This window comes from Ciona intestinalis, chromosome 9 (genome assembly GCF_000224145.3).
Source record: "Ciona intestinalis chromosome 9, KH, whole genome shotgun sequence".
In the NCBI taxonomy this organism is placed as follows: domain Eukaryota; kingdom Metazoa; phylum Chordata; class Ascidiacea; order Phlebobranchia; family Cionidae; genus Ciona; species Ciona intestinalis.
In genome coordinates, this window is record NC_020174.2 from 3,831,993 (window position 1) to 3,859,573 (window position 27,581).

At 37.5% G+C, this 27,581-nt stretch overlaps 4 protein-coding genes and 1 long non-coding RNA gene across 5 annotated transcripts in view; all 5 read right to left on the reverse strand.

The window, feature by feature from the left end:
- The window catches only part of LOC100177534 (von Willebrand factor A domain-containing protein 3A), a 12,447-nt gene extending 7,459 nt beyond the window's left edge, over positions 1 to 4,988 (reverse strand). Inside the window, exons 1-12 of the mRNA XM_018813176.2 lie at positions 4,847 to 4,988; positions 4,339 to 4,468; positions 3,716 to 3,840; positions 3,563 to 3,634; positions 3,354 to 3,408; positions 3,099 to 3,200; positions 2,625 to 2,731; positions 2,251 to 2,376; positions 1,821 to 2,010; positions 1,310 to 1,426; positions 486 to 647; positions 72 to 152 (exon numbers count right to left, since the gene is read on the reverse strand). Coding sequence (XP_018668721.1) covers positions 72 to 152; positions 486 to 647; positions 1,310 to 1,426; positions 1,821 to 2,010; positions 2,251 to 2,376; positions 2,625 to 2,731; positions 3,099 to 3,200; positions 3,354 to 3,408; positions 3,563 to 3,634; positions 3,716 to 3,840; positions 4,339 to 4,468; positions 4,847 to 4,893 — 1,314 coding nt within the window. The 5' untranslated portion in view covers positions 4,894 to 4,988. The remainder of the gene's footprint in view (positions 1 to 71; positions 153 to 485; positions 648 to 1,309; positions 1,427 to 1,820; positions 2,011 to 2,250; positions 2,377 to 2,624; positions 2,732 to 3,098; positions 3,201 to 3,353; positions 3,409 to 3,562; positions 3,635 to 3,715; positions 3,841 to 4,338; positions 4,469 to 4,846) is intronic.
- A 1,816-nt stretch (positions 4,989 to 6,804) lies between these two features.
- On the reverse strand, positions 6,805 to 7,741 carry LOC113474564. The gene is made up of 4 exons (XR_003396250.1): positions 7,704 to 7,741; positions 7,586 to 7,644; positions 7,495 to 7,531; positions 6,805 to 6,999 (listed from the first exon to the last, which is right to left on the reverse strand). It is a non-coding gene; the product is annotated as an uncharacterized LOC113474564 (long non-coding RNA).
- A 1,141-nt stretch (positions 7,742 to 8,882) lies between these two features.
- On the reverse strand, positions 8,883 to 17,117 carry LOC100175268 (kelch-like protein 24). The gene is made up of 11 exons (XM_002129174.4): positions 16,459 to 17,117; positions 15,829 to 16,010; positions 15,223 to 15,381; positions 14,738 to 14,868; positions 13,137 to 13,288; positions 12,615 to 12,874; positions 11,929 to 12,071; positions 11,419 to 11,542; positions 10,682 to 10,790; positions 10,219 to 10,344; positions 8,883 to 9,841 (listed from the first exon to the last, which is right to left on the reverse strand). Exons 1-11 carry the CDS (start codon positions 16,721 to 16,723, stop codon positions 9,672 to 9,674), a joined length of 1,821 nt encoding a protein of 606 aa, XP_002129210.1. The 5' UTR covers positions 16,724 to 17,117; the 3' UTR covers positions 8,883 to 9,671.
- Positions 17,118 to 17,810: 693 nt separating this feature from the next.
- On the reverse strand, positions 17,811 to 20,374 carry ona1 (alpha3-fucosyltransferase). The gene is given in 4 exon segments (NM_001032619.1): positions 17,811 to 18,750; positions 18,867 to 19,014; positions 19,479 to 19,679; positions 20,167 to 20,374. Coding segments are annotated over 4 exon segments (1,254 nt in total). The 5' UTR covers positions 20,373 to 20,374; the 3' UTR covers positions 17,811 to 18,051.
- A 552-nt stretch (positions 20,375 to 20,926) lies between these two features.
- LOC100179938 (putative protocadherin beta-18) lies at positions 20,927 to 27,288 on the reverse strand. The gene is made up of 18 exons (XM_002129092.4): positions 27,121 to 27,288; positions 26,822 to 27,048; positions 26,384 to 26,564; positions 26,054 to 26,167; positions 25,846 to 25,979; positions 25,515 to 25,726; positions 25,255 to 25,400; positions 24,907 to 25,183; positions 24,645 to 24,822; positions 24,423 to 24,569; positions 24,105 to 24,275; positions 23,563 to 23,736; positions 23,267 to 23,491; positions 22,833 to 23,002; positions 22,588 to 22,684; positions 22,334 to 22,439; positions 22,065 to 22,222; positions 20,927 to 21,970 (listed from the first exon to the last, which is right to left on the reverse strand). The coding sequence occupies exons 1-17, from the start codon at positions 27,251 to 27,253 to the stop codon at positions 22,158 to 22,160; spliced, it is 2,757 nt and encodes a 918-aa protein (XP_002129128.1). The 5' UTR covers positions 27,254 to 27,288; the 3' UTR covers positions 20,927 to 21,970; positions 22,065 to 22,157.
- Between the last annotated feature and the right edge of the window lie 293 nt (positions 27,289 to 27,581).

Consider the following 27,581-nt stretch of genomic DNA (forward strand, 5'->3'; position numbering starts at 1 on the left):
TCAAAACTTTTTCATTCAAAATTAGGAAAAAGGAGCCTAAAATATAGTTTTCGAGAAAAGATTCCACTTACCCCATGCACTTTTGAACCAACAGGTTTTCTTAAAATTGGAACAAAATCTTGAACTGGATCGAAGGCATTTGGTGCTAAAATCTGAAAAATATCTGGTTGAGTTCTCAATTTTACTTGTACGTCAACTTCCAAGTTGGTGTTCAGTGTTAAAAATATCTACAAAATCATTTACAATTTGACATATAGTTTGGTTGGGAAAGACGTTACACTTACACCTTCTGCACATAATATCCAAATATCTTGATCGTGTTTTAAACAATTAACATCGGTATAAAACCCTATAGAAGTAGGGTTTTATAACTCTTTGAATTTTCTTCGTTTTCTATCAAATGGGACAAGAAAATCGAATGAAAAGATGTCCCATCTCCCCCACCCTACTCTATATCCTCATCAAATAAACAGTAAAAACCTGACCTGGTAAAGGTTCAAGTTATTGGCACGCAGTCCACTCTCGGCAAGCCATGCAACGGATGGTTGTGGGTGAAAGTTTGGGGTTTCGATGCTCAGTGGACGGTGGTGGTTAGGGGGCCGGGGAAGTAAACGAGCATTGGATAAACGACCAACTTCTAGAGATATCTGAATGAATGTAACTTATTTATCCTGGCGTGGCAAAAGCATTAGTTATAATATAATTGTTCTGTTTGATACATGTTATGCCCTCTTAAGAGGTACCCAAATGGATAAATTAATGAATGAATGTAGCCTACTTATTCTCGCGTGGCGGGAAAGCAACAGTTATTATTAACACAGGTGTTCTGTTTATAAAACTCAAGTCTGATTCAGGTTAGAATATAGGTAAAAATAAATGAATGTAACTTATTTATCCTTGCATGGCGGAGCGATAATGGTTGATAAATTACGAAAGATCTTTTTCAAGCACCTCGTGCCCGCTTATAAGTTACCAGCACATATAAAACTTTGTGAGTAATTGTTTTTTGGATTAATTTTAATGCATGGCTGACAAATTGACAACACATAAGTAACCACTGGGTTGGAGCAAATGTCATTTATTGTCTCGCCCAGCGGACTTACGCTCACAATGGTAGCAGCATAGAGCCTTCAGCCTCAAACACCTTTTTGGTTAAAGGCAGGAACCCCAATCACTGTGTCAAGGCGCCAAACTCTTTTGTGTGAAAAACAGAGACAAATGGCAAATAAAACTATTGGGCAGACAAAAACAAACTGCAAATACATCATACAGTTTGCCAATTTAAAAAATCAGCATGTTATGTGTTTACCTCGTTTTCTATGCTGATCAAAGCATCGCCAAGCATTCCAGTTCTCATCTGTTTAATTTTGGAAATGACATCAACTGCCCGCTGTGCTTCTCTCAGTAACAGCTGGATATCGAAGCTCTGCCATTGGACATTTAATTGCAATGAAAAGAAATAAAAACTATACATGTATATTAGTTGGTAGAATTTACTACAGATTCATAAAGCCTTCATTTTTTGTACACTCACAAATAAATTAAAGTGTAAATGTGTAACTAAATTTCACCATTAAACAAAATGCTTTGTTTCTGGGTGGTAAAAGAAGCTCTGTACCAATATTGGAACAATAAATGTGATATTAAACACAAAGGTGAAGGCCTATTAGAACCAGTCTTGAATGAATGAATGTAACTTACTTCAACCTCGCATGGCCAGAAAACTACAGTCGTTAAACATGGTGTTCTGTTTCATACACCTTGTGCCAGCTTACAAGTCACCAAGTAAGTTACTTAGTGAGTGATTAACAAAACTTTACCTTATAGACTTCTCTGTCATCAGAGGAGTTGTAACAATGATATCTTCCATTTGAATGCTGAGCCAATTTCTTCAGTGTGTCATGCGTCAAGTGGTTACTTGTATCATATGCCACGGCATGTACGGGTAGATTTCTACCAAGCAAACATTGCTGTATGTAGTCAAACAACACTGAAGAAGTCTGGTCTGGGCTAGATGGAAAAAACACAACATAAGTAACTGGTTTGGGAAATCTGGTACTTTTTTTTAGGATTATATTCGGATATCATCTAATTGAATTTTGGCTACTTTACATGGATTTTGTTAACCAATTAAGTTATAAATGAATGAATGAATGTAACTTGTTCTATCCTCGCATGGCAGGATACTTACAGTCGCAATAACACGTTTTTTTCTGTTTTATGTAAAATACACAAGTACATTCAACTTACCAATTTCCAAGAATAATCAGAAGGGAGTTAAGTTTTTTCACTTGAAGAACTTTTTTGAAAGATTTGAGTAAATTGCATCCTCCAGCAGGATGGAGGCCCCGGATAAAATCTCGCGCTTCCTCTAAACTATAGAATAAATAACAATTCAATGCTGTTTTTTCACTAATTATTTCTTACAACTAGCTTTTTAACTAATGGTTATCTATCTTATACATTCCGCATTGTGAAATTACTATTGTCATTTATTCAGATTTTTCATTGGTTTTCATTCCTTTACTTGTATTTTAACTTATAATAAAACAAATGTATTTATTTCAGGCAATCTAACTTATCATGATATTGGTTTCTCTAAAAAATTCAGCCATAAAACTTACGTTCTTAGGTTGAGGTCTCTTGCATGGTTCCATAAACTTTCAGGTTCGCTTCCAAAACTTAACAAGTATAATGACTTCTTATACTTCAGTTGTTCGTCCATCAAATACTGCAAGAAATTGTTTCAACTTTCTTTTTATTTTTGCTTGTATTAAATATAGGTAATGTAACTTGCTTTATCCTCATGTAGATAGAAAAGATCAGTCTTTATAACAGATAACAGGCACGTTCTGTTTTATACATCTTGTGCAAGCATACAAGTTACCATGTATTCGTAGGTGATTATTTTTAGGATTTATTTTTTACTTTTTTTATTTATGTCTGATAATTTAAACCACTCGTGACAACTGGGTTGGAGCAATTGCCATTAAGTTTTTTGTCCAAGGGCACGCACGCTCACAATGATAGCAGTGAACGCTAACCACTTTGCCACGACACCCAAATGTAAGCATAGCATCAACTAAATGCAGTGTTACCAGTAAAGATTGCTGGAAATCTTGCAGCCTTCCAAAGCCAGTATTAGCATCAGAGGAGTCAATAAGAACACCAACTCTTTCCCCTTTTACCAGTCCAAACAACTGAAAATAATTATGACATATATTTCATTCAATGCAAGGTCCCTTTAACTAGTGCAAATCACATACCAAACACAGTGGGATTAACCAACATGGTGGACTTGAATTAAATAAGTAATTGTCTATGTTGGCCACCAAAAATAGGAATATTCATACCTTTTTGCTTCCCTCTAAAAGCCATTTAACTCTCATGTGATATTGCTCAATTGCCCTGTAAAATATCAAGAATAAAAACACAATATTCCAATAAGCAAATAGCTAGTCCAGGTACTTAACATTTAGCTTTACAACAAAACACATAATTTAAATTACCAATATTATTCAAATGTAGTGCACAGAAAAAATTATAGAAACTTTGCACTTACATATTTAATTTGTATTCCATTTCTGTAATAACGGTTGCATCAAACACTAGGTGTTTTCCCTCTCCTGCTTTTCTGTGTATTTTTTTTAGCTTTAGAAAAAATCCAAAATATATAAAATTATGACAGCATGACATAAAAAAACACAAAACATACTTGACTTGTTTCCCCTTTATAAGCAAATCCTTAAGAGTTATCTCTTGGTAGGTGAGGTCATGATTCATTAACCATTCCTCTGAAGTTTGTGTTTTATTGGGGGTGGCTGAAAACTTCTTTGCTTTCTGTGTAATATACATGATTACCAACATGCCTGGTTTATTTTAAAATGTGACAAAATTGTCTTGAAATAAAAGGAGAAAAACTATGCTATATTGGAAATATGGCGTCAGTCCCAGTTTAGACCTTGCATGTTTAATGGTTAAATCGGTATTTGATGTTGTTTAACTTTGACAAGTGTTTTTTTCCTGCAACAAATACAAAATATGTGTGAAAAAATTGAACTCAAAAATAATAAAATAAACTCAGTGCCCACTAACTGAAAACTAAAACTAATATTCCAGATATTTGGTGCATATATTTAGAAACTATAGGTCTATGTAAGATACTTTACCATTTCACAACATATTATTGTTGAGAAAACAATACGCAAAAATCTGGTTCATATAAAATAATAAAATCAGCTAAAAAAATTCAAATATGAATTTTATTACAAATACTTTTAAGCATTGAGTTTTACATTACTGTTATTTTAATTTTTAATTTCTTAGAAACTTCCACACCTGCAAAGCCAGTGTTTGATTGACATGTGTCACCATGAGATTAGATTGAGGTTTGAGGGAATATTTGTCAACAGTGTCAGTTCTCCATGGGGGTCTGGGGAAAGCCTTGGAATCATCACATTGACTGGAGCTGTGGATTTAACATAACTTTTACTTAAAAAAAATGAATATTCCTGATCATGAACATATCTTTATTGTAAAAAAAGGATTTTGTATTCATATATTATCATGAAATGACAACGTATTATTCATTTATTTATTATAATGAAATAACAACATAATTTATTATTATTACCTTATATTACAAAAATCATTTATATTCATTTATGAACATAAATTCTAGGAATAAAAAGAAAACTATTCAAATTACATGAAAACTTCAAAAGTTTATATTTAACTACACAAAAGATACAGAACTTAATTTAGTTACAGGCATGAATGGCAAACAAAAAAAGCACTTTGCAAGTTGTAAATCCAATCGTATTCAAACTACTTATAAACATATTACCTGTCAACACCATTAAATATTTGAGCGTTATCCAATATTTCTTGCATGTTTAATCATCACGTTAAAGATACACTTAACTAAAATACTTTATTAACTCGTCGTGTTATTGAAAACAGCGACAGGTTACTATCAATTATAACTTTTTAAACAGTGTTTCCTAAAATTTGCATTATACACGTTTATGCGGCCAATGCGTCCAATACAGAATATATACCTATATGTAGAAATTAATCGCAGAAGTATTGGTCTATTTTTCATTTATTTGTATGCTGCACGTCATGTTTATCAAGTTTTACAGCTTATCTATTTAAAACACATTCCACAGATAAATAAAATAGGAAACACTGACAGAGAAATTGTTTGTCTTTTAAATCAAGCTGTAGCAACAGTAAATCCGCTTGTAGCGCTGAATTAATTTATTATTTTCCAGCCGCCGGTTTTCGCATTTTAGAGTTCCCGATATAGCATGCGAAGAATTATTGTGGTATAAATCAGATAGAGTGTAGATTTTATATTAGTGACGCCAATGGAAAGTATCAAAAACTTGCCTCTAAAATTATGGGTTTTGCGCAACCTAAAACCACATCAGGGAAGGAATCATTGATTAATAATAGGAAAAAGACGACTTGCATTGGGCAGTAATGTTAATTTTTATTTATCTCATTTAAATACCAAGATCAAATATTTGAAAAAAACAACAAGTAGATGAGAATTTTTTTTTAAGTGGACCACTTTGTTGTAGTTATAACGCAGAATAAACAAGGTGATTATTTTTATAGATTCATTGAACAATACATATAACAAAAGGAAAGCGTTAATAATAAAATCTCTGGTTCGCTGATAAATATCTTTCTGAAAAATAGAAACAAGATTAGAAATACCTTACACAGTTTATGTGGCTGGCGTTGGTGGAAAGCCACTACGGCACGACAAGCCCCCAGCCAATGGTAGTGGGTTTCTACTTAGGTGAGAAACCCTTGCGGGGTGTTACTGTCCACGCAGGTTAAAGAAACCCCATAGACAAAAATAGTACAACGACGCACATCATAGACAATGTGCACAATAAGGAATACACCAACAAAAAGACAAAAACAATATAACGAGTGCAGCGACATACATGTGCCAAACATGCAACAAACACAACAGCTCACCCATTCAAAAATAGGACAGTCAAAAAATAGTTAACGCGGACATAATCATTGAAACATCTACAAATAAAATATGGTTCAAATCCTGAAGGATAATCATCTGCAGTGTACACCATATTGAATGTCCAACTACAAGGAGTCGAAGCCAATAACAGCTCCGCATGTCCCGATCAAAAGGAAAGTCGCTATTTTGGTACCGCGATACTCTAGTCGTACCTTCACACAATATAATAACGTCCGGACGTTACGTACCGCTTCGACCGTCACGAAACTGCGTCAGGTTGTTACGAACCGCATTGACAGTGACCCATAAACAAGTGTAGCATCACTGTGCCGGTAGCATTACCGCAACGGTAGTGTACTAAACATCTAGCGTAGCATCACTGGCGGCGACGTCTACGCAACAACCTGACCGTGACGTAACTCAATCAAAACTGACGTAACCGCACCGAACGCAGGGTCAGGACAATGCTTTGACCCACCGTATCGACGTCGTAAACGTAATTGTGACGTGGCCATCGTCCCAATCACGCTACTTGACGTTTAAATGGTTATATTTGTTTATTCAGGGTATAGAAGTTTATTTTTTTAAATTAAAAATGGAAATTAATTAATTTTAAATATGCGTTTATTATACTGCGTGTGGATATTACTCGAGTATTTGTGTAGCAACACAGCGTTCTCACCAATCGATCAGGACAATGCAGAATCATTAAAGAATTCGACCTTTGCAGAAGAATCACCCAATAGAGTGTACAACAACAAAATCTAATCCAGCAAGATGTTTGCCATAGTTTCATTGCATATATTTCATAGACATGCAAAATGCACTATAGTAGTGACTGACTAAAAACAGCTGGCCATAGTAGACCCAGCAGAATAAAGGACGGTAGCACAGACAGACAAACACATACATACATATACAACACACAACTCCTATACTTATATAATACTCAAGCCTCAAACCATGTATCCTTAATCGGCGTCTTCGTCTCTGTTCTTCGACTGCAAAACAAATTTAATAGTTACGTCAAGGCTTATCACTTGCATAATACAGATAGTGATGTGGGGTAAAATGGGATACCGTTGGCAAAACAAATTTAATAGTTACGTCAATGCTTATCACTTGAATAATACATAGAGTTATGTGGGGTAAAATGGGATACCGTTGTCACCTATAAATCTAATATTCCGTAAACGTAAATTTGTATTTAACCATTAACACAGCTCTTATACGAGTCGTGGAGATACGGTTATATAATTCTGTAAATAGTGTTGTTTACTAAAAAATACGATAAAAGAAACAAAAACATTACCATGTTACCCAAACCCAACATATTTGTTATAAAATTAATGCTTTAAAATTCACGAAAAGTATAAATTTATAGTTTGTAAACGTCCAGCAATAACATCATTAATAAACAAAGCCTACATAATTTTCAAGCGTTTTAAATGTATTCGATTTTTTTTCCTTAATAAACAAAATATAATATACAATACCTTGCGCTTTTCTTCGGCAGCTTTTTTGCTGACTTTTCTGCAATAAAATTTTTTGGTAAAATACGGCTTCTACATATTACGTCATAAGTACCTTCATTCTTGCTTTACGCTATAGTCCGCTTGATCCTCTGTGACGTCACATACCATGTTCTGTAATAAATCGGAAATAAAATATATCAAGAAAGTTTGTGACGAAATAATGAACTTACGAAGTGGGTTTTTCTGCTGCGTCATCACCACTTCGTGACGTCACATCTTCGATGTTTCTAGAAAACAGCTTATGTACGTAATAATGCCAAATGTGATTCATACTTTACCAATTCTTTGATCTTCTTGCTTCGCGCTTATAGCGAAAATAAATAAACTATACAAGTAATGTACCTTGCTTGGACGCAAAACGCGCATGGGGCCCCATGAAAAAAACGTCGCGAAACGTACGCGTAGAATAGTCGCGTGATTTTTAGGTATGACGTAACAAACCCTAATGACGTAACATTAACGCGAGCGGTATACAGAGCGAAATTTCAACGATTGTGTCGAATTGTGACGTAACAGAACGCAGCGATTGTGAACCTATAGATATTGCGTGTGACGTCATGGGTGACGTAATAAAGAACTGTTGCGATTCATAAAACAGAATGCGATACCGAATAATTTGAATTTAATATATATATTAAAGTAATAAACGCAAGGCACAAAACTTGTAGCATATAATGTTATTGTATATAATATAGTGCAGTAATATTAGTGTATAAAAAGCTATAGAATAGGTTATAGTAAATAGTATAACTTATAAAAACACTAATATAATGAAATAATACTTAACTTAATTCTTAAAACTTCCTGAAACCTTCCATCTTGTAGCCTGGTGTGAAACTAACTTCATTTCAACTGGAACGTGGTAACTCGTTTTGTAAAAGAGGCGTTTTATGCGCGGAGCAATCGAGGCGGGCGTAATCAGCTGATTCGAGGTCACGTGAGTAATCTGTCCAATTAGCTTTAAGGATTGGAGCGCCTGATTTTGCCGTCAGTATAACATTGTGACGTAACAAACTAAGTTCACAATGATTCGCGATTTTACTTCGCCCTCCAGTTAAAATTGTCCGATTACTGAATTGGAGTTATTTAATTACTCTACCATGTTCCCCTGAAGGATACACGCCGGTACAGTTTGATCAACATGTTTGTATACAACTGTTTTCAATTATTATTTTCTTGTTTTACGCCAATTTCAGATAAAAAATGTACATGCTTTTCAACGCTGCATTACTTAAACTGGTTTTGCCCATAACTTGGTTTTGCCTGCTGCGTATTTGTGTTTAGATTGTGTAAATTAAAGGCTTTTGGTATGACTTTATCCGAAACGTTTAAATGTATATAAGCCGGTGTAGTTTGAGTAAGTTTATTAACAATTATAGAAAAAAATATTGACATGCACAAATTTGCTAATAAATAAAGCGAAGTTTAAACCAGTAACAAGTACGTATAGAAACAAGTGTACTATATAGTCTTTATTAAAAAAATAGCGCCGGTAAATGATCCTATATTTGACAGTCTTCTAAAGGATTTTAATTAATAAAAGTGACTATATAGTTATTATGCCGTTCAAATTAACATAGGCAAAAATGCGCAGACATTCCAGTTAAAAATAAAAATGAATAGCCGCAACGAAATTTGTTTGGCAATGTATAAAATTTACGATCGTTACTGCATATGACACAAACGCTAATTAGTAAATTTCAACATAAATCCCAGGATGCGAGACAAAGGGCGCGCATATAGAATAGAACGAAAACCATGAAATTAATTTCAACCTGAACAGAAGCTCAGCCAACAAAACATAGTATAGTAGGGTGGAGGAAGACAGGACACATTTTTGTTCTATTTCTCGTCCCATTTGGTAGTAAACAAACAAAATTTAAAGAATTATGAAATCATATCTTCATGACTCAAATAGACCGTTGTTAATTGTTTAAAACACGATCAGGATGTTTGGATTTTCTATGCTAAAGGTGTCCTATCTTCCCCCACAGTAGTTATATTATTAGCTTGATAATGATGTTACTGGTTTGGTCTGTGCACCCAGCAACCATTAGCAACAAACGAAAAGGCAAGACACAAGTGCAAAATACGGACATACGGCACGCTATGCTGGACTACATTGCTGATAAAACTTTTCACTTCCCCGAGTTCTGGGATTTTTCTCCAAGGGGGCCAAACCTGTGAATCGTCACGCACCCGTGAAAGCATGATGGTCTCGGCATGCTTGACACGTGACACATATCACCTGACCTGACGTCATATCCGTAAACTTGATCCGATGCCTCGACGCCGTCACCTCGGCCACCTAAATGTATAAGTGAAAGCTATTATAAGGAAATGTAACACGGTAGCAATGTATAGTAGGATGGGTTAGGGTAATGGGACAATCCTGGCCTAAATCCTAGGACTCATGGCGTGCCACGTTGCGGGATCTTACCTACATAGAATGTAATAGTAGGATGGGTTAGGATAGGACGTGTTACTCATTCTCTTTCTCTTCCCATTTGGTAGTAAACGAAGAATTTTTTGCATAATCATGTAATCGTGGACTCACGACTATAAAATAGCTTTGTAAATTATACAAAGCAGGATTAGGAAATATAGGATTAGGTACTTACGGTATCCCATATCCCACAGTACTTATATATATCGAAATATTAATATAGGAAAAACTTAAATTACCGGTGATGTACAGTTTGCCCCCACACACGGTCATCCCACAGCTTTCAAGTTTATCCTCAGTAATTTGTCTCGTGTCCCAGTTATCAGTAAGCGGGTCATAGCTGTAGATGTTCTTTTCGCTGCCAGCTTAAAGAAGATGATAAGTTTACAAATAAAGTTGCGCACGCTTAAAAAAAGCATATTCCATACCAAACAACTATAACACAAAATACAAATTGTAAGTCGTGTCAAAACAAACAGTATACATTATGCAGTCATGCTTCTCATAAGATGTAGCTCTTAACAACTTTTCATCATAGTATGTACGTTTCTTATCTATACTTTCTCTTTATTTTATAGCATATATGTTATCCTTGCTTTCTTAAAAGCGTCTACGTTTCAATCGTGTTTTACAGGCTCTTTTGTAAAATAATTTTTTAGTTATTAGTGGCCATCCATTGTGTTATTAACACAGTGTACTTACCGATAATGTAGATCTTCCCGTTAATTGTCGCGCAAGATAATGTTTTCTGCATGGATGGCATCGGTGACCTCAAGATCCATTGATCTGATTCCGGGTTGTAGCAGTGCAACTAAAAACAGAAGTCCCAAATGTATTGATATTTACGTGTGTGCCTAAATCGGACACACACCGTTTGAAACGCTGTGTTATTTACGTCCGACGAAAAGTGTTGTATCGACTATTTTAAACTGAATAAACCGCCCTGACAGCGTGCCCTTCCCTTGGCCTGTATTCATTACGCCTAGTTGGCGATTTGTGACGTCACAGCCCATGGATGCGATAGGACAGACGAGACAGCTGTCTTAAACTTTTCGCCGGTTCAGAAATAAGCGACGTATACGGATGACATTAAACCGATCAGCGAAATCGCTTTAAACGCTAGTATATGGCACAGGTCATGGCCCCAGGGTTAACTAAATCTGCAACGAAGTCGATTACGTCTTTTAATCTTAGGTTATAGGGGTGCGGTGAGATGGGTAATGTTTTCATTCTATGTTCTTGTCCCAGTTTGGTCGTAAACAAAGAATATTTGTTATGTAACCGTAGCCAAGCAACTCTGTAAGAGCGTTGTTAATTGTTCAAAAAAGGAAATATTGGCTTTAGTGGAATCCCATCTTACCCCAGACTACTGTATACACAAGTTAACTAAACAATTTATATTGGAAAGACTATTTAACGCCGCCCTTTTCGGTTTTTACCTTATTAAAGCAGTTTTCTTCGTCGCCTCCCCCGACCACGTATAACTTCCCATGGCAAGTCGCCAATCCACATGAACTAACGGAGTGTAGAAGCGGTGCCACTTCCACCCATGTATTGGAAAAGCTGAAAAAAACGACGCCTTATTAAATTTATATCTAACGTAATAATTTTTCTATTTTGATGTGACAAGAAAATAAAGAAAAACACTTTCGTGGGCTGTTTGGCCCACGCATTTTGAACATGGTATACTATATAAAATATGCATGTTTGCGTGGGCATATACCTTACATTGTATATTTTACCATTGCAATAAAGCGTGGGCGGGTGTTCGAGGAAATGAGTTAAATTTAAGTTTAAAGAAATTCCACCCACACAAATAGAAACAGTATATGAGCTTTCCTGAAATATTATATTTTTCCTATTGATTTTGCATATAGAAGATTATATCTGCAGCTTTTGGGCTTCAAAAATAACATATCAAAGGAAAAAAGTTTAAGTGCATTGATTACCTGTCGTATCTCTCAACACTACGAAGTCTGTTCTTCCCATCATAACCTCCAACGCAATACACATGACCGCCCATAGTAAGCATACGATGTCGCCATCTGCCTTTACACAGCGGTGCAATCTTTACCCAGTTGTCCAGATGAGACTGGAAAAGCAATCAATTCAAGGCGTTACCATTAATACTACGTTTCAGGTATTTGGCTACACCGACAGAGCTTGAATTATCACTATTAACCAAGGCCAGGTGTCACAACAATGCTGCTTTATTTCTATAGCGGATATGGGAATCTATGTAAAGACCATGCGACCTGTAATATTCATTCAGTTCTTCTTTGGCTATTGTTATTCCAATACATTGATAGTAAATATTGATACTGGCATAAGGGGTAGAATCGTATGTATACAGCAATTAATTTAATTTACTGTATATAAGTAGGGTAGGGGAAGATGGGACACCTTTTGATTCATTTTTCTCGGCTCATTTGATAGTAAACAAAGAAAATGCAAAGAATTATAAAACTGAATCCCCACGACTTCCATAGACCGCTGTTAATTGTTCAAAACACGATCAAGTATTTAGATAATATGAGCTAAAGGTGTCCTATCATCCACCACCCTACTATATATATATATATATATATATATAGGCTATGGGAGAACAGGCTTGTGTGTCCAGCTTTAAATATACCTGATATAGCCACACGTCCCTTGAGTGAATTCTTCCGCCGCTAACTATGATGCTGTTTTTGAACGAGGCCACAGCGTACTCGGACTTGGTAAAGGCTGGCAACTTTGCAAGGGAGTTCCATTGCCCGGTTACTGGGTCAAACGCTTCAACATAAGGCATGTTGTAACCGCCCACACGATCACACCCGCCCACGATCACAACAGCGGCGCTGCAACCAGTTGAACGTCTTGGCCGCGTTCGTTCACTGTTGATCTCGTTGCCTGGGATGTGTGCTTAATTATTGATGCGATTTGGTACAGTGTTGGTAAAATGTCATGTTATATTCATTACTGCCAATGCATGGCGAATGTTCTTTGTTTTAAAGATGCGTAAAAACGGCTATGAAGCTTTGCTAAAGCATGTATAAATAAAAAATACATACCAATATTTTGTCAAACAGCGAAATTGGCAGTTCAAAGCTGTTTTACATACAATTCAAAAAATGGACCCGAAAAAGATACAATTCAAAAAATAGACCCGAACCTAAAATGTGATACTTCCTTGTCTCCTGAAGAATAGATTGACATGCTGGATTGGAAAACACCTGTTCATCGCATTCGATCGTGTTTACGAAGTAACTTGGATGAATAAGAGGAAGTCTAACGTATGATAACATCTCAGCAAAATCCCCAGATCTACATGTTAACGAGAACACATTATATTTCGTACGATTCGGATAATGGCCAACAATACGTTGTTTGTTCTTGTTAAAGAGACAGAAATACGGAATTTACATATAAATGATTCGCGACTATTTCAAGAGTAATGTTTTAGTACTGTGGGGTAAGATCGGACACCTTTAGCACATAATATAATTAACCTCGGTTTATATGAGTCGTGAGAATACGGTTTCATAATTCTTTAATTGTTTTTTTTTCTTGTCTCACCAAATGAAAAAGGTGTCCCGCCTTCTCCCACATTACTTAAACCGTATACACTGGCCGTTCGTGTTATTTTTTTAAATTTAGCTGTTTTTAAAATTTAGCTTAATGAAATTCGATGTCGAGTTTCTAAACGTATAGTACGTTGGGAGAAGATGCTTTTCATTCTATTTTCTCGTCCCATTTGGTAGTAAACAAAGAACAATCCTAGAACTATGAATAAGTATCCTCACGACCCATAGACCGCTGTTAATTGTTTAAAACACGAACAAGATATTTTGATTTTTATGTGTGCTAAAGGTGTCCAATTTCCCCCCACCCTACTATATAACTAACCCACGTATGTAAACTGCAGTAAAATAAGAACCCACTGAATAATTCATGAACAATAAGGTTGTCACCATATTTGAATAAATTTGTTCATAATTAAGAACGTTGAGAGATACGCAGGTATAAGTTAACGCCTTGACAGTGCTGCATACAACGCCTCGGGCCTCATAAAATTTCAACAAGAGCGTATTAAATCTGTCGAGGCATTTCGTTTGTGTTTGAATGATAAAGTATAAATCAAACTAATCGGTCTAGTATTTCAGATTTAACGATGTAAGCACGAAAGGTTTTAATCCGAATGTACAAGACAAAAGTTGAACCACTCTATATAGAATAAGTGGTTGGGCGTGAAAAGTGCATATATATATGAGGGTGGGGGCAGGTGGGACACATTTGCATTCTATTTTTTCGTCCCATTTAGTAGTAAACAAAGAAGTTAAAGAACATTCAAAGAATTATGAAACCGTATCCTCACGACTCCCGTGGACCGGCGTTAATTGTTGAAAAAGCAGAATATTTAAATCATATGTGCTAAATGGCCCCCCGTCTTCTCCAACCCTACTATATACTGGTCTGCTGTAGTCTGTACTATATACACTATTATAAGTTTTAAACCAAATAAAATTATTTTTAGACTATGCTTTATATCGTATATGATACAATTTTGCCAGCTTACACGTATACCTGTATTAAGATGATATTTCGTAATTGTTAATACCCTAGTGTTCAATTTCGTGCGCTTTATACAACACAGGAATTTCCGTTTTATTAGTAATTCGGTATACCTTCAGCGTTAATTTCTCCTCGATTCTAAATCGCTTTAAAATAAACCTGTTGGGCACGTAAGGCGTCGTTCAAGTTCAAACCACAAACCTCGTAACAGCGTCATGTCCCACCCAACGTTTCACCGCTTCATATACAATCTCCTCACGCGTCACTTTGATGTCGTCATCGCTGATATAATCAATGACTCGAGACTTTGGTAGCTCTAAGAACTCTTCGTGCTGGGAGAAATAAAGTTTGGGAAGTTTAAGTTTAATAAATACTTCGTGTTTATAATAGGTTTAGGTACACGACCAACGTTACAGTTAACAATTTTATAGAATCAGTTTGCGAAGTATGTTTAACTGCCTATCAAACTTTTACTAGACTTTAAACATAGGCAAAACGTAGGTAAAAGGCTCATATATATACATAGTAGATTGTGCAATGTCACACTTTGGTAATGGGCCAATCCTATAGTGGCATAAACCCAGTGTCCCGTTGCATGCCTCGCTGCGGGACCTCATCGACGTAGAACAGAATGTCAAAACTGAATAGCTATAAACCATTTCCCACTCAATACTATCAGCACTTACAACGACAACGTCGGCGAATTTCTCCATGATCATTTCGGAGGCGGTGGTGAAGAGAGTAGAGAGAGCATGAGCCTCCGCAAACTCCCGCATCCCGATGCAGTTACAGGGATCAAGTTGAGCTTCCAGGAAACGAGTACAAGCTTCTCCAAGAGGAAGGATCTAAGTTGAAAAAAAAGTATGTAAATTTTAATTTTTTTATAAATAACTTGTTATCTTTTTAAAAAATGGCTCTCGGGCTAAAATTAATTTCGATTTTTTTAAAACCCAATGTTTCTTCTGCCGTAAAGGCTAACCAAGTATCGAAATACAAAAGACGAACACTGTTTTTTAAATAATAACCAGAAGTTTCTAAAAATCGGCAAGCATTTAAGTCTGGTATAGTGGTATCTTGCTGTTACAGTTATAATAACGGGAATACGAAACATGCCTTTGGCGAAAGTTAACTGCTGGATGTGACTTTCGTCGTATTTTTTTTTTATATATCTAATTAAACCTCGCATATTGGTTTGTGGTTCTTGATGGTATGTGGCAAATGTAGAGTCAAGCACATTTGACCATTTTCATATAAACGTTTTTTTTTTTCATTTGCTACATAAAAAAACCCACCTGAAACAAATTAGCTGCCTCCAACAACAATTGTACGTTGTCAGCGTTGATGGCAGCTTTTGATGTGTAGAGGTAGTCGAGTAGCAGGTCCATTATTTGTGGCTGCATACCGTTTATCTGGACCAACATTTCCCGCGACTCACGATGGTCGTTGCAGAACATGGCGCGGAAATACTTGCTGCCTGAAATATTAAGATATTTAGAAATATACATTAAGTTATAGTAGGGTTGGGGAAAGATGGAACACCTTTTCATTCTATTATCTCGTCCCATTTGGTGGTAAACAAAAAAGAGCTAGGCATTAAAAAAATCTTATCCTTACTACTCGCATAAATCGTTGTTACTTTTTTAAAACACGATCAGGATATTTGAATAATATATTCTTAAGGTGTATAGTCTTCCCCACCCTACTAAATATAAAGATATATTAAAAGAAGCATTAGGCGCCGATGTTTGGTCGGTTACGAAAACAGTATGAAAAAAGTATCGCGGTTTAGCTTACACGGTAAACGACATATCACTTTAGGTTCAAAATTGATTAAATTTATTTTTTCACGCAAAAGTGGTTTGGGTTATAGCTTGTATTAAAGCTTTTGCGTTTAAATTTTAAACAAAATGAAGAATTTGTACCTGCGACCAAAATAGCTCGATGACAGGGGAACTCTCGGCTTCCAGCGGATAGAATAACATCCGTGAATAATCCTTTTTCTCTAAGATGGTTAAAACACGTTAATACTTCCAAGGGATGCTTTGGATCTTCAAAATCATAAACTTCAGAGGAGGCCCGACTGAATTCGGTCGGTTCTAAGTCTTCTTCTGCCTCCATGGCGGCTTTCTTTACCACTGGCGGGTTAACACTCATTTGGGAACTGGGTCTTCGCAGCCTCAACGGCATAACAGTATGAATGGTCGCATGCACGAACGTCCGTTATAATCTTTGCACTGGTGCAACTTAAACTTTTTTCGCTGAATCCGCAGCTCAGGATGCTGATGCAAGACAGGTTTTATTGCCCGTACACCTCAGCTGTTGTCTAGTTCAACGTTATTGCTGAGAACCTCACGTGCTGGCGTCTTCTTTGTTATGTTCCGTTATGGCGCAACGGTCACGCTTTAGTACACACGCAGACAAAGAATACACGTGACCGTGATCAATACGTAACTGTATGCGATCAGCTGACAATTTGAAACAACGTTCACTGTTCGATGATAAACTAGCCGATAAACGACAGAATTGGGTCACAGATAGTGATATAGTCAAGTAACCCTATACGCTTATTTTAGCTGTCGAATCTGAATGCAAAAAGTTATTATTGTTAAAAGGTACTTTTCTCATACACAGAAAAGCGATAACATCGTTATAAAACTAAGACTAGTGTACAGTATAACCACTATTTAAAATCGCATTTATTGCTGCTTGTATTCCCAGTAGAGCATTGCTGGTAATGCCTTGGGCTGGCTTACAAAGAGCGTAAACAAGTTTTATTAAGCTGACGCCACACTTTATAACCTTAATTTTCAGGTCTATAATTTTTAAATAAACTTTATTCTCTTTGATATAAACATCACTGGCGATATATATAAGACAGATGCAGCTCGTACAGTCACAACACACCACTAGCTTACGTCACTCGAAGTGAGAAAGGTTTGCGGCTCTGTTTTTGCCCATCCACGCTCGTCACGTGACCGCGAAGACGCCCGCGGCACAGATAAGAATAGGCGATTCCGATTTTAACGACTTGGCGAGACGTGAGACACGTTACTTGTATTATGTATTAGGTTGGGGTAAGATGGTACATCTTTTCATTCTACTTTCTTGTCCCATTTGATGGCAAATAAAGAATATTTACATAATTTTATAACCGTTTCATCACGACTCTAAAAGACCGTTGTTTATAAGAGTTAAAATCACGAGAAGAAAGTATGGAGTATTATGGACGAAAGCATTCCATTGCAATGCACAATACTATACTATGAATGTTTTACTGTATGCTCGAAACACTGTTTGAATAAAACGAAATTAAAAAAAGAGGCATTCGATATTGGTTTACTTTGCTGGCACAACTATGGAAAAGTTACTAACATAAAGTGCATGGGTGCTGTAAAAATTGTTTTTCGAACATCGAAAAACCAACATGCATACATAATAAGACTACATAATACTAATTTAACTTTACAATGAACTTCACAAAGATAGATGTAATGCATTTTTTTCGGTATTTAAACTTATATAATGTCTTCTGCTCCGTGTTCTACTGGAGATAAGCATTCTGGGGTTTCCTCGCCCAAAAACCAGTCATTTATTGACGGAACAGTATTTATGATGCTATCGTCCTCGCGCATGCTCCACAGGCGATTGCACATTTCATAAAAATCGTAGTCTTTCCGTATGGTAGCGCTCTGGAGCGTTTTTTTGCGCCACTGCAAATACTCTAAATACGCTGTATCGTTAGCGGACAAATAGTTTAAATATTCCGCGAGTTCTTTTGCGTTTTTAAAGTCGTCAACGTGAATAAATGATTTCGGTGGCGTGACCGCTTCAACGTCCGCTTTTGGTGCACCCCACACAACAGGAACGGCACCACTGGCCAAGGCATTTACCCACAGCTTTTCAGTGATATAGTCGTGACAGTGGTAACCACTTTCAAAAGACAAATAGAACCTGTATTTTGAAATAAAATCTTGGAACGCACCCGTCCCCCTAGGCGGAACAAAATTTCCGTAACATCTTCCCCGTTTATCCAGCTTTAATCCGTGTTTCTCCAAGCTTTCGGCGTACTGTTTTCTCAGCGTCGGTCCTGCGTGTCCTGCACAATTACTCACAACCCATGTAGCGTGGACATCGTTTCTCTTTCTTTTCATTAGCTGTCTCACGACGTGGTCGCCGTAATATTGTCTCTGGTCGCCCTCGCCAAATATTCGATCCTTTGTAATGTAAATAGTAAATTGAAAAGCCGTGTCAACACCGGTCAGTCAAATAATCGTGTTATATATCAAACCACTTTAAAAAGAATATTTAATCTCCATTGTAGAATACTCACTATGCTCCCATATGGAAAATATATGCTAGACGTTCTTTTGTACGACATGGTCCAGTTAAAAAATCCGTTTTCGCCAATTGAATAATTCATTCCTTGGAGGGCCCATGTCGGCTCCAAGTCAAAGTAAACATACTTTTGATTTCGTTTTCTGCAACGCAAATAAGTCATGTTAGCTCGTGTTATACGAGCTTTGTTATTTTAGTTTCTATAAAACTTTCACCCGTGTGCTTAGTGGATACAGCTACACAAGTATATTACCATCTAGTAGTACTTCAGTATCCCATGGCACAACTTTTTTGGTTTAATCTCGGGAGATTACTTCAAAACAGTCCCCGGAAAACAAATCTCATCATTTCTTCGGCGTGTCGAAACATTATTGTCTCAAGTGGAAATACGACGTCTTAAAGTCGCGTTTACAACGAAAACACTGTTATTGTTGCAGCAAAAGATTTTTAGAGACTATCGCTTCCATAACTTGATATGGGGCCAGGGCCGCCTTTTCACAGCATACTGGAATAGTATAACCAAGTAACCTTGTATGCTAATTGTAAAAGAACGAAAACACCGGTATTTCCGAAAAAAAAAGATTTTGTGAGTCAACCGCTACCATACCTCGATTTTGGGTCAGGGCCGCCGTTTATTAAAACCCTTGAGTAATAAAAAACAACAGCTTCGCTCTGATCCAGTTTCGACCGGTCAAATGTAGTTTCGCATTCGTGACCAGCCACAGTTTTTAATACTTTGGGAAAAGCAAACCCATCGTACGGCTTATAATACATCAGTATAATTGGTCTGGGAATTGTTGCAATGTCTCTGCCATACAAAACAACTGATTTAGAAAATTTAACATAATAAAGTGGAATAAGATAGGAAATGTTTTATTACCCTATATATTATCCTATATTTGAAAGTAAACAAATAATATTTACAGAAATAGATAACCGTAGCCAAGCGACTCAAAAATACCGTTGGTAATTGTTCAAACAGGACCAGGAAATATGGTGTAGCAGTATATTTAGGTATAGTGGGGTGAGGAAAGATGGGACACCTTTTTATTCATTCTATTTTCCCGTCACATTTGGTAGTAAACAAAGTACATTCAAAGAAATATAAAACTGTATCCTCACGACTACCATAGACCGGTGTTAACTGTTTAAAAATCGATCAGGATATTGTTGGAATAATATGTGCTAATGGTGTCCCATCTCCTCCCATCCTGGTACATTACATTTAAAATGTAAACAGTATCCCATATTATCCCACAGTACTATATTCAAAATTCTAAATCGCTGACACTTACATTTTCGAAGCTTGGAACAACGTGGTGTTTGATTTAAAGTTTATTCCCATAACCTGTTGTTTATCTATCTGGTACAACAATTTGGAATACACATGCTTACGGTGGGTATCTATAGTCCAATAGAAATAAACCAGCGAAACAAAACAGAGGATGGCGCATAGCACTTGTACGCTCCAGGTTGTGACTCGTTTAGTATGAGTAGTCATTGAATGCTATAAGGAAAAATAAACGTAATTTATTTTTTACTGTTTATAAAATACTTTGCAACTACTTTTTATCAAAACTACATAAAACTTGCAACGTAATCTGTTTTTGGCTGCGCTACACTTACAGCAAGAAAATTTAGTGTCGGAGCTCTTATTGAACTGTAACTGCCATAAACCCTCATTACACACGATGTGCATTCAGGAGCTAAAAGCAATAAAAAAATTATTACCTAACTGAGCAACGATAACAGTCCGTACCTTATTTGCTCTGTTTACACAAATGCGTATACTTAACTGAGGTTATCAGCTTGATAAACGAAATTTGGACAACGCTCGTGAGAAAAAGGAGCCTTTTTGTGCTTTATGCCTGCAGTACTGCGCAAGACTGTACTAACTTCAGCTGTTTAGCAGGTCGGTAGTTTCCAGATAGTACATTACATAATACTTCCGTGTTAATGCAGCGGGTTGCATAACAAACGTTATTCATGTGGTTTCATAGTAATATATAGGAGCTGATATTTGCCTATGCGTCCAATACACTTTTCACGTAATGCTTATATAGTTCCCACGCAAACGTGGGTTATGTTATTCTATTACGCAAACATATCCTGACAACCAATGCTTGAACGATCAGGTGTACAGTGGAAAATAATTCGGTACAATGCATAAGGTTGGTATAAAAATACACGAAAATTAATAATATGATTGCTTACACCAGCCAGATTATACAGGATGTTTCCCAACGCGTGAACTTCCAGTTTTAATATATACACTGTATATTTTACTGGGGCTAGATAGGTTGCTGTATTGTTCTGAGTAGGTTAAATGGAACGGTATAAGGAAATAAATGCACAGGAGTTAATGGTCAATCAACTGGTCGATATCGTCTATTATTTGCTGCGTTTCTTGCATCGTCACCTCGCCGTATTGTGAGGTTGGCGTGTGTGACGTCACATGTACGTCATCAGCACGTGACGTAGGGTGATGCGCGGCAGCTAGGAAACGGCGATGTAAAAGTTCACCATGTAGGGAAGTAGTCGACCTTCGCTTAAGGGCGGCGTCATGAGAATGTACAGTGACAGGACTGGCTACGCGAGACGTCGTGACGTAATCGCTGTTGCCACGGCTACACGGTGACGTACGGCCGTATGATGAACCAGGTGTGACGTGGAGGTGGTATGCACCGACCATACCGTCATGGAAAAGATCAGAGGCGGAATGGCTTAGGTTGGTGGTCGAGTATCTTTGCTGGGGATAAGGTATATGCGATGCTGCATCATGAGATGCGTGCATGGGGTGACTTCCACCACGAGGAACGGTGTAGGATGTAGCAGGGTAGTATTGTTCGTGCATAGCCGGGCTCTGGCTGTTGCCTGGGTAGTAGGACTGGTACGGCACCATGTGGCTGGTCTCGTCAATATAATCGTCCGCTTGTTCGTCGGTGGCGCTACCGAGCACAGAATGCAGGGGCTGTGTTTCACTGATAGTTTCCAAGCCCCGAGGACTGTTCCCGTTCTGAGAGGCGTAGTAAGCGTAGGATGGTGTAGTCGGTCTGCTCTGTTCAGGGTACTGCCCGTATCCTTGGTGAGTCTGATCGTCTGCAGATACAAGTTATGTTAATTACATGTAAAAAAACATATACTCCAACTCATCATTTAGATTTAGAAGAAATCTGGAAAGCTTTTGTCTTACCAAGTACGTGCATCCAGCATGCATCGCTGTGGCCATACTGTCGACAGATGTTCGTACAGAGTGGTCCCATGTTGCCCGCCTCTGGGATTTCCATCACAACAATGCTGTTCGACAACAACTCGGGCGTTCCTGATGGGCTGTTTCGCGTTGCAGAGCTTCTGCAGTAAACAAATAACATTAGAAAACTAAATCAAATACTTAATATTAATTTAAAACTTTTTAATGAAATATTTCAAATGTAAATTGTTTTGTCGAATTTCTTTACCCACCTTTTCCTTCGAAACTTCCAGAATCTTGGTCGCTTTCTCCTTTACCGCTATCGCCGTCGGCTTGCAAAGTTGGCATTTGTGGTAACGCAGCTTTACGTGCTTCGCTCTGCGTAAACGAAAATTAATATTAATGCATGATTTAGAAATAAAAAAATAAGAATTTAGAAATATCAATATAAACAAAAAAAAAACTGTTTACAAAAAAATGTTTTGTTTTCTGTGAATGGGTTACATTACACAGGATTTAAACTTACCCTGGAAAAACTATTCATTTTCCTGTCGATCGTCCTCTGAGAAAGCGTGGAAAGACTGTTTGATTTCTTGATTAAAATGTGGGGATGATTCATCACGCTGTGAATAGAAATTGCGATGGTTAGTAATACATGATTTCATTTTAGCGTTCAGTTTTAGTTCTTGTGCCATGAGTTTTCCATTCAGTTTCGATTTTTGGTGTTTTTTGGTACTAGTTTAGCATTCTGTTTTTTTCGGGTATTTTTACCTTTTGTCAGAATGTGGACTCCATGGAAGGTTGTTTAAGTTTGAATCTCTTGAAGCATTGAGGTGGTTCGACGATGAGACGACAACATCAGCAGTCAAACTTTCGTGAGTTGGAGTTGGGTACCAACCTTTCTTGGATTCTGCGTTCCGGCAGCTGTATGTGCGAATCTCCTGTTCATGGAAGTTTAAATTAATTAAATACATGAAGATATTGAAATTATATTAACATCAGTTATTGCGGAAAAATATGAGAGCACTCAAATTCCATATTTCACGATCGTGTTCTAAAGAATTAACAGTTATATACAGAGCATCGGTTATATAATTTTGTAAATGTTTCTTGTTTACTACTAAATGGGACAAACAAATACAGAAAAAATGTCATATTCTACTGTACGTGTATTTGATGTGTCCAATATCACGCAGAATTCGTACCTTATTCTCTCTTTTGCAACGGACCACCACGCAAGCCAGTATAGCTACCAGCAGGAGGGTTGCTGACCCCAAAGATACAATCAGAATCATTGTAACGTTCCCAGCAACGGGTCGAGTGTTTTGTGGACTTTGGGTGTTCCGCATTAACTGAGCGTACGGTAGATCTGTAACCTCTACGTAAAATATGATCTCCGATTTTAGCGGCGGTGATCCCAAGTCTTGTGCCTGAAGAAAAATGGTCGAGTTTTAATATTTTGTAATTTATTGAGAAGAAAAATATAGGTGGTTATATTTACCTTAACTACAATGGCGTGTAAGCCCAACATTTCCGACATTTTTGGGTTGCTGAAGTTAAGACGGAAGTCTCCAGATAACTGGTTCAAAATGAAGTCCTTCGGTGGCTTCTCACCGTTCTCGGAAACCAGGGAATACCAAACGTCGGAATGGGCGCCTTGATCGTAGTCGATCGCCTAAAAAATCACGTTTAATCATCCTCGCGTGTTTTTCGAAAAGTATGAAACTGTGTCAATATCCTGTTAGCTGCACTTATTTTAACAAGCACATCATATTAAATAGGTATAAGTTGTAAAAGGTGGGGAGTGGGACACCTTCTCATTATATTTTCGTATCCAATTTCCCAGTATACAGCAAAGAACATTCAAGAAATTAAAATTATAAAACCACGACTCCCATAGACCGTTAATTGTTTGAATTACGATCAGAATATATGGATAGTACGCGTTAAAGATGTCCCGTCTTCCCTCACCCCACCATATATTATATCCCGTATTTCCCCACCCTCCCACAAAGGTCACAGATTTGGTTATTGAGAACTTACATTGATTTTAATGATGACATTGTCGCTCAGAATGGTAGCAACGAACGTGCTGTTAGAAACAGCCGGCATTGTAAACACAGGTGAGTTGTCGTTTACATCAAGAACATTGACGTCCAAACTGCTGTTGGTTGAGAGCGAAGGATTGCCTCCGTCTTTAGCAGTGACAATCAACTGTAAAGTAAAAACAATGCACACCGGTGAAAACACGTTTGTGTGTTTCGTTTGTGATAAGAAGTTGTTTGTCTGAGTTTGAAACTGTTTATTAATGTTTCTATAGCTTAAATAATAGTAAAGTATAATATTATTGCCAATAACTACCTTCCAAAGTTTCCTAGCTTCGTAATCAGGTGCACCAACGAGTGTAATGACCCCGCTGTGGGGATTGATGCTGAAACAACCTTTTCCGCCGTGCAGCTCGTACGTGATATCTCCATTTGTAGAGTTCTCTATATTCCTTTCCTTTGTCTAAATGGTAGAAATATACAATGTCAGTCGGGATGTATATTCCTACTGCGGTAATGTCATTTGGGTTTATTTTACCTTTGACATGCGCATGGCCGGTAAGTACACCGCGTCGGCGTCGTTGGCTGACATCTTGACAAGGTGCGTTCCTTTCAAAGCGTCCTCTCGCAAGGATAGTGCTTTTACAGGATTGACAAATGCTGGTGCATGGTCGTTTTCGTCCAGCACTATGATAGTTAGGTTTTGTTCCGAACACCTATTGGAAAAATTATGCAAGAGTTAGTCACTGGTAACAAATCGCGACACCCAAGCAAAATAGCGCCATTAAGCCACTACACACCTTGCAGGCATTCCATGATCACATGCGCTAATGCGAACCACAAACATCGGGATATCCTCTCTGTCCAGCGGGAAACCGGTGCTCAAGATCCCGCCGTCGCTCCGGCTAAAGTAGCTTTGAAGACTGTCAGCGTTTGGGCTGAAATCAGCAGGTCTGCCAGCCGCGTATCCTTCCACAGAAGTTTCAATTGTCACGTCACCATTTATACCAATGTCCACGTCATTGGCGCTTATTGAAGCGACGTACGTTCCAATTCGAGCAGACTCCGGCACATAAGCTGCACAAAAAAATATAATTAAAATCATGGACTTTTTATACTCTGACTGCGAATATGAAACGCAAAATTACCAGTGTTTCCAACTGAATAATCGACGATGATGTTCACGTGAATTATCGGGAAATTATCGTTTACATCGGCAACACGTATTTCCAGCATTGTTTTTCCTGTCTTGGCCTCTTTTCCCATATCTCTGGCTCCAATCACGAATCGAATGCTGCGATTAAATATGACCAGGTTTATAAAACACCAACCTAGTTTAACATCACCGTGACACAAACCAGTTAAAACTTAATTACATCAAGTATGATACTAATCCACTTAAACGTACTTGTTGTGCTTTTCCCTGTCAAGGGGTTGTTTCAGCATAACGTCACCGGTGATAGGATCGACTCTTATTAATTTTCTCGCGGTCTGAGAGTTTCCAGAAGCCGGCACAAAGTAACGAACTTGCCCGAACGTTCCGCTGTCTTCGTCATGCGCCTGTACACTGGTTATAATTTCACCTCGCGGAAGATTCTCTCTCAAGTTGAGAGTGTAAAGCTGAAAAAGCCAGGTAAATTAATATTGAAGCGGTGGAAAGACGGGGCAACTTAAGCACACACTATCTATATATTCTAAACGTGTTTTAAACAATTAACAACGGTCTATGGAAGTCTTACTGGTCTATCAAATGCTGGGGCGTTGTCGTTTGCATCGAGTATTCCAATGCGCAAAGTTACATGATTTTTTAACGTCGGTGTTCCTCTGTCCGATGCAGTAATTATCAAATCTTCAGTTGCAGCCGTTTCGTGATCTAATAAGTAGGTATGTTACATAAAAGGTCGAAAGTTATGTATACCTAGACTTATATTGGTTATGTCTATTTACCAAGTTCGTCGGCGACTACCAGTTCAAGATGCGGTGCTCCAGTTTCGTCCTTGTACTGATGGATACCGAAGTTATCGCTGCTGGTTGCGACATATACGATGTCTTTGTTGCGACCTGTAATTCAATAGTACAGTTTAGCATCGAATATATTTTGACTAGCATTGTAACGTCACAATCACAACGCGTTTTTCAAACATTTACATTTTACGCGGCGGAACGTTTGCAGCACTTGTACCACTTTAGAAGCAAGTGTTTGTACCTGACTACTTGGTATTTAGTATAACTTTTGTATATAAACTGTAATTAGAATATTCTGCCAGTTGTACTTACCGACATCGTCATCCGTTGCCAAGTACTTGTCCAAGCTTATTTTGGTGCCCATAGGAACTGCTTCGCTGACATTGACTGTAATAATAGGACTGATCGGAAAAATTGGAGCATGGTCGTTGATATCCTTGACCAAAAGTTCCAAGTCGATCATGAGGAAATGAAGACGAGGTTTTCTGGCAATCTAAGATGGAAATATAGGTTAGTAATGCATTTTATGTTTTATTACGGTTTCAACTCTAAAGCGCTAGTTTTTAGCATGCGCAAATGGTGTATTAAATTTAGTATATATAGGTATTGTGTATACGCTTTACTTTATTTGCCAAGTAGATTTTTACACAAGTTATATCTTAAGGGTGGGCATATGAAACATTGCTTTTTTATATGTATTAACATAACAATACATGCCAATTTTTTATGCAACTATATTTAAGATCTTACCTTTACATGAATAACACACGGCTGCGTATCATCAGCATCACACATTGTTTCACGGTCAACCGGTGTGTTTACCGTCACAATACCCGAGTTCTCGTCCAGTTGTACCCACTCAGTGACGTCATCAGTTATATCAACCCCTGACGTCATATACTGACTCAGCATTTTGAAGTACACCCCTTCTCTCTGGGACGCCAGTAAATCTTCTTTTAAGTTGTATACCACGGTGGCTGAAATGTAGGAACACAGTTACGTTTTCGTTCACTTTGTAGTGTTTGTAAATAATAGGGTCGTAGTTTTACCTTCTGGTTGTTCTTCAAGAAACTGTATTCTAATCGTCCTTTTCTCAGGAGGCGAGGCGATGGCAATTTGTAATACAGCACTTAGCATTATACATATTTTGTATATCCGTGAATACGTCGCCTTAGACGTCATATCTCACGATATTTTAACTAACAGCAATCTGCACAGTAAAGAAAAATCATTAAAAGGTCGCAACTCGATATTTGATTACTTGTGAGATAAGGCTCTGCTTGAAATTGGCTGGTTAAGTTAAGTGGAAATAAATCGCTGAGTACGTTATGGGCGTTTTCAACCGTAAGCAAGTAAATGCCCAATCGACAGCTGCTGAAATTAAATTTGAAAAGTGTCCTTGGCGACCTCCAATCGTACCTTTCAATCGAAACAGATTTCGTTATGTCTTAGTGATAGCCTAAGGATTGGGTAACGCCCAGAACCAACAACATTCTGGAGAATAATCGAC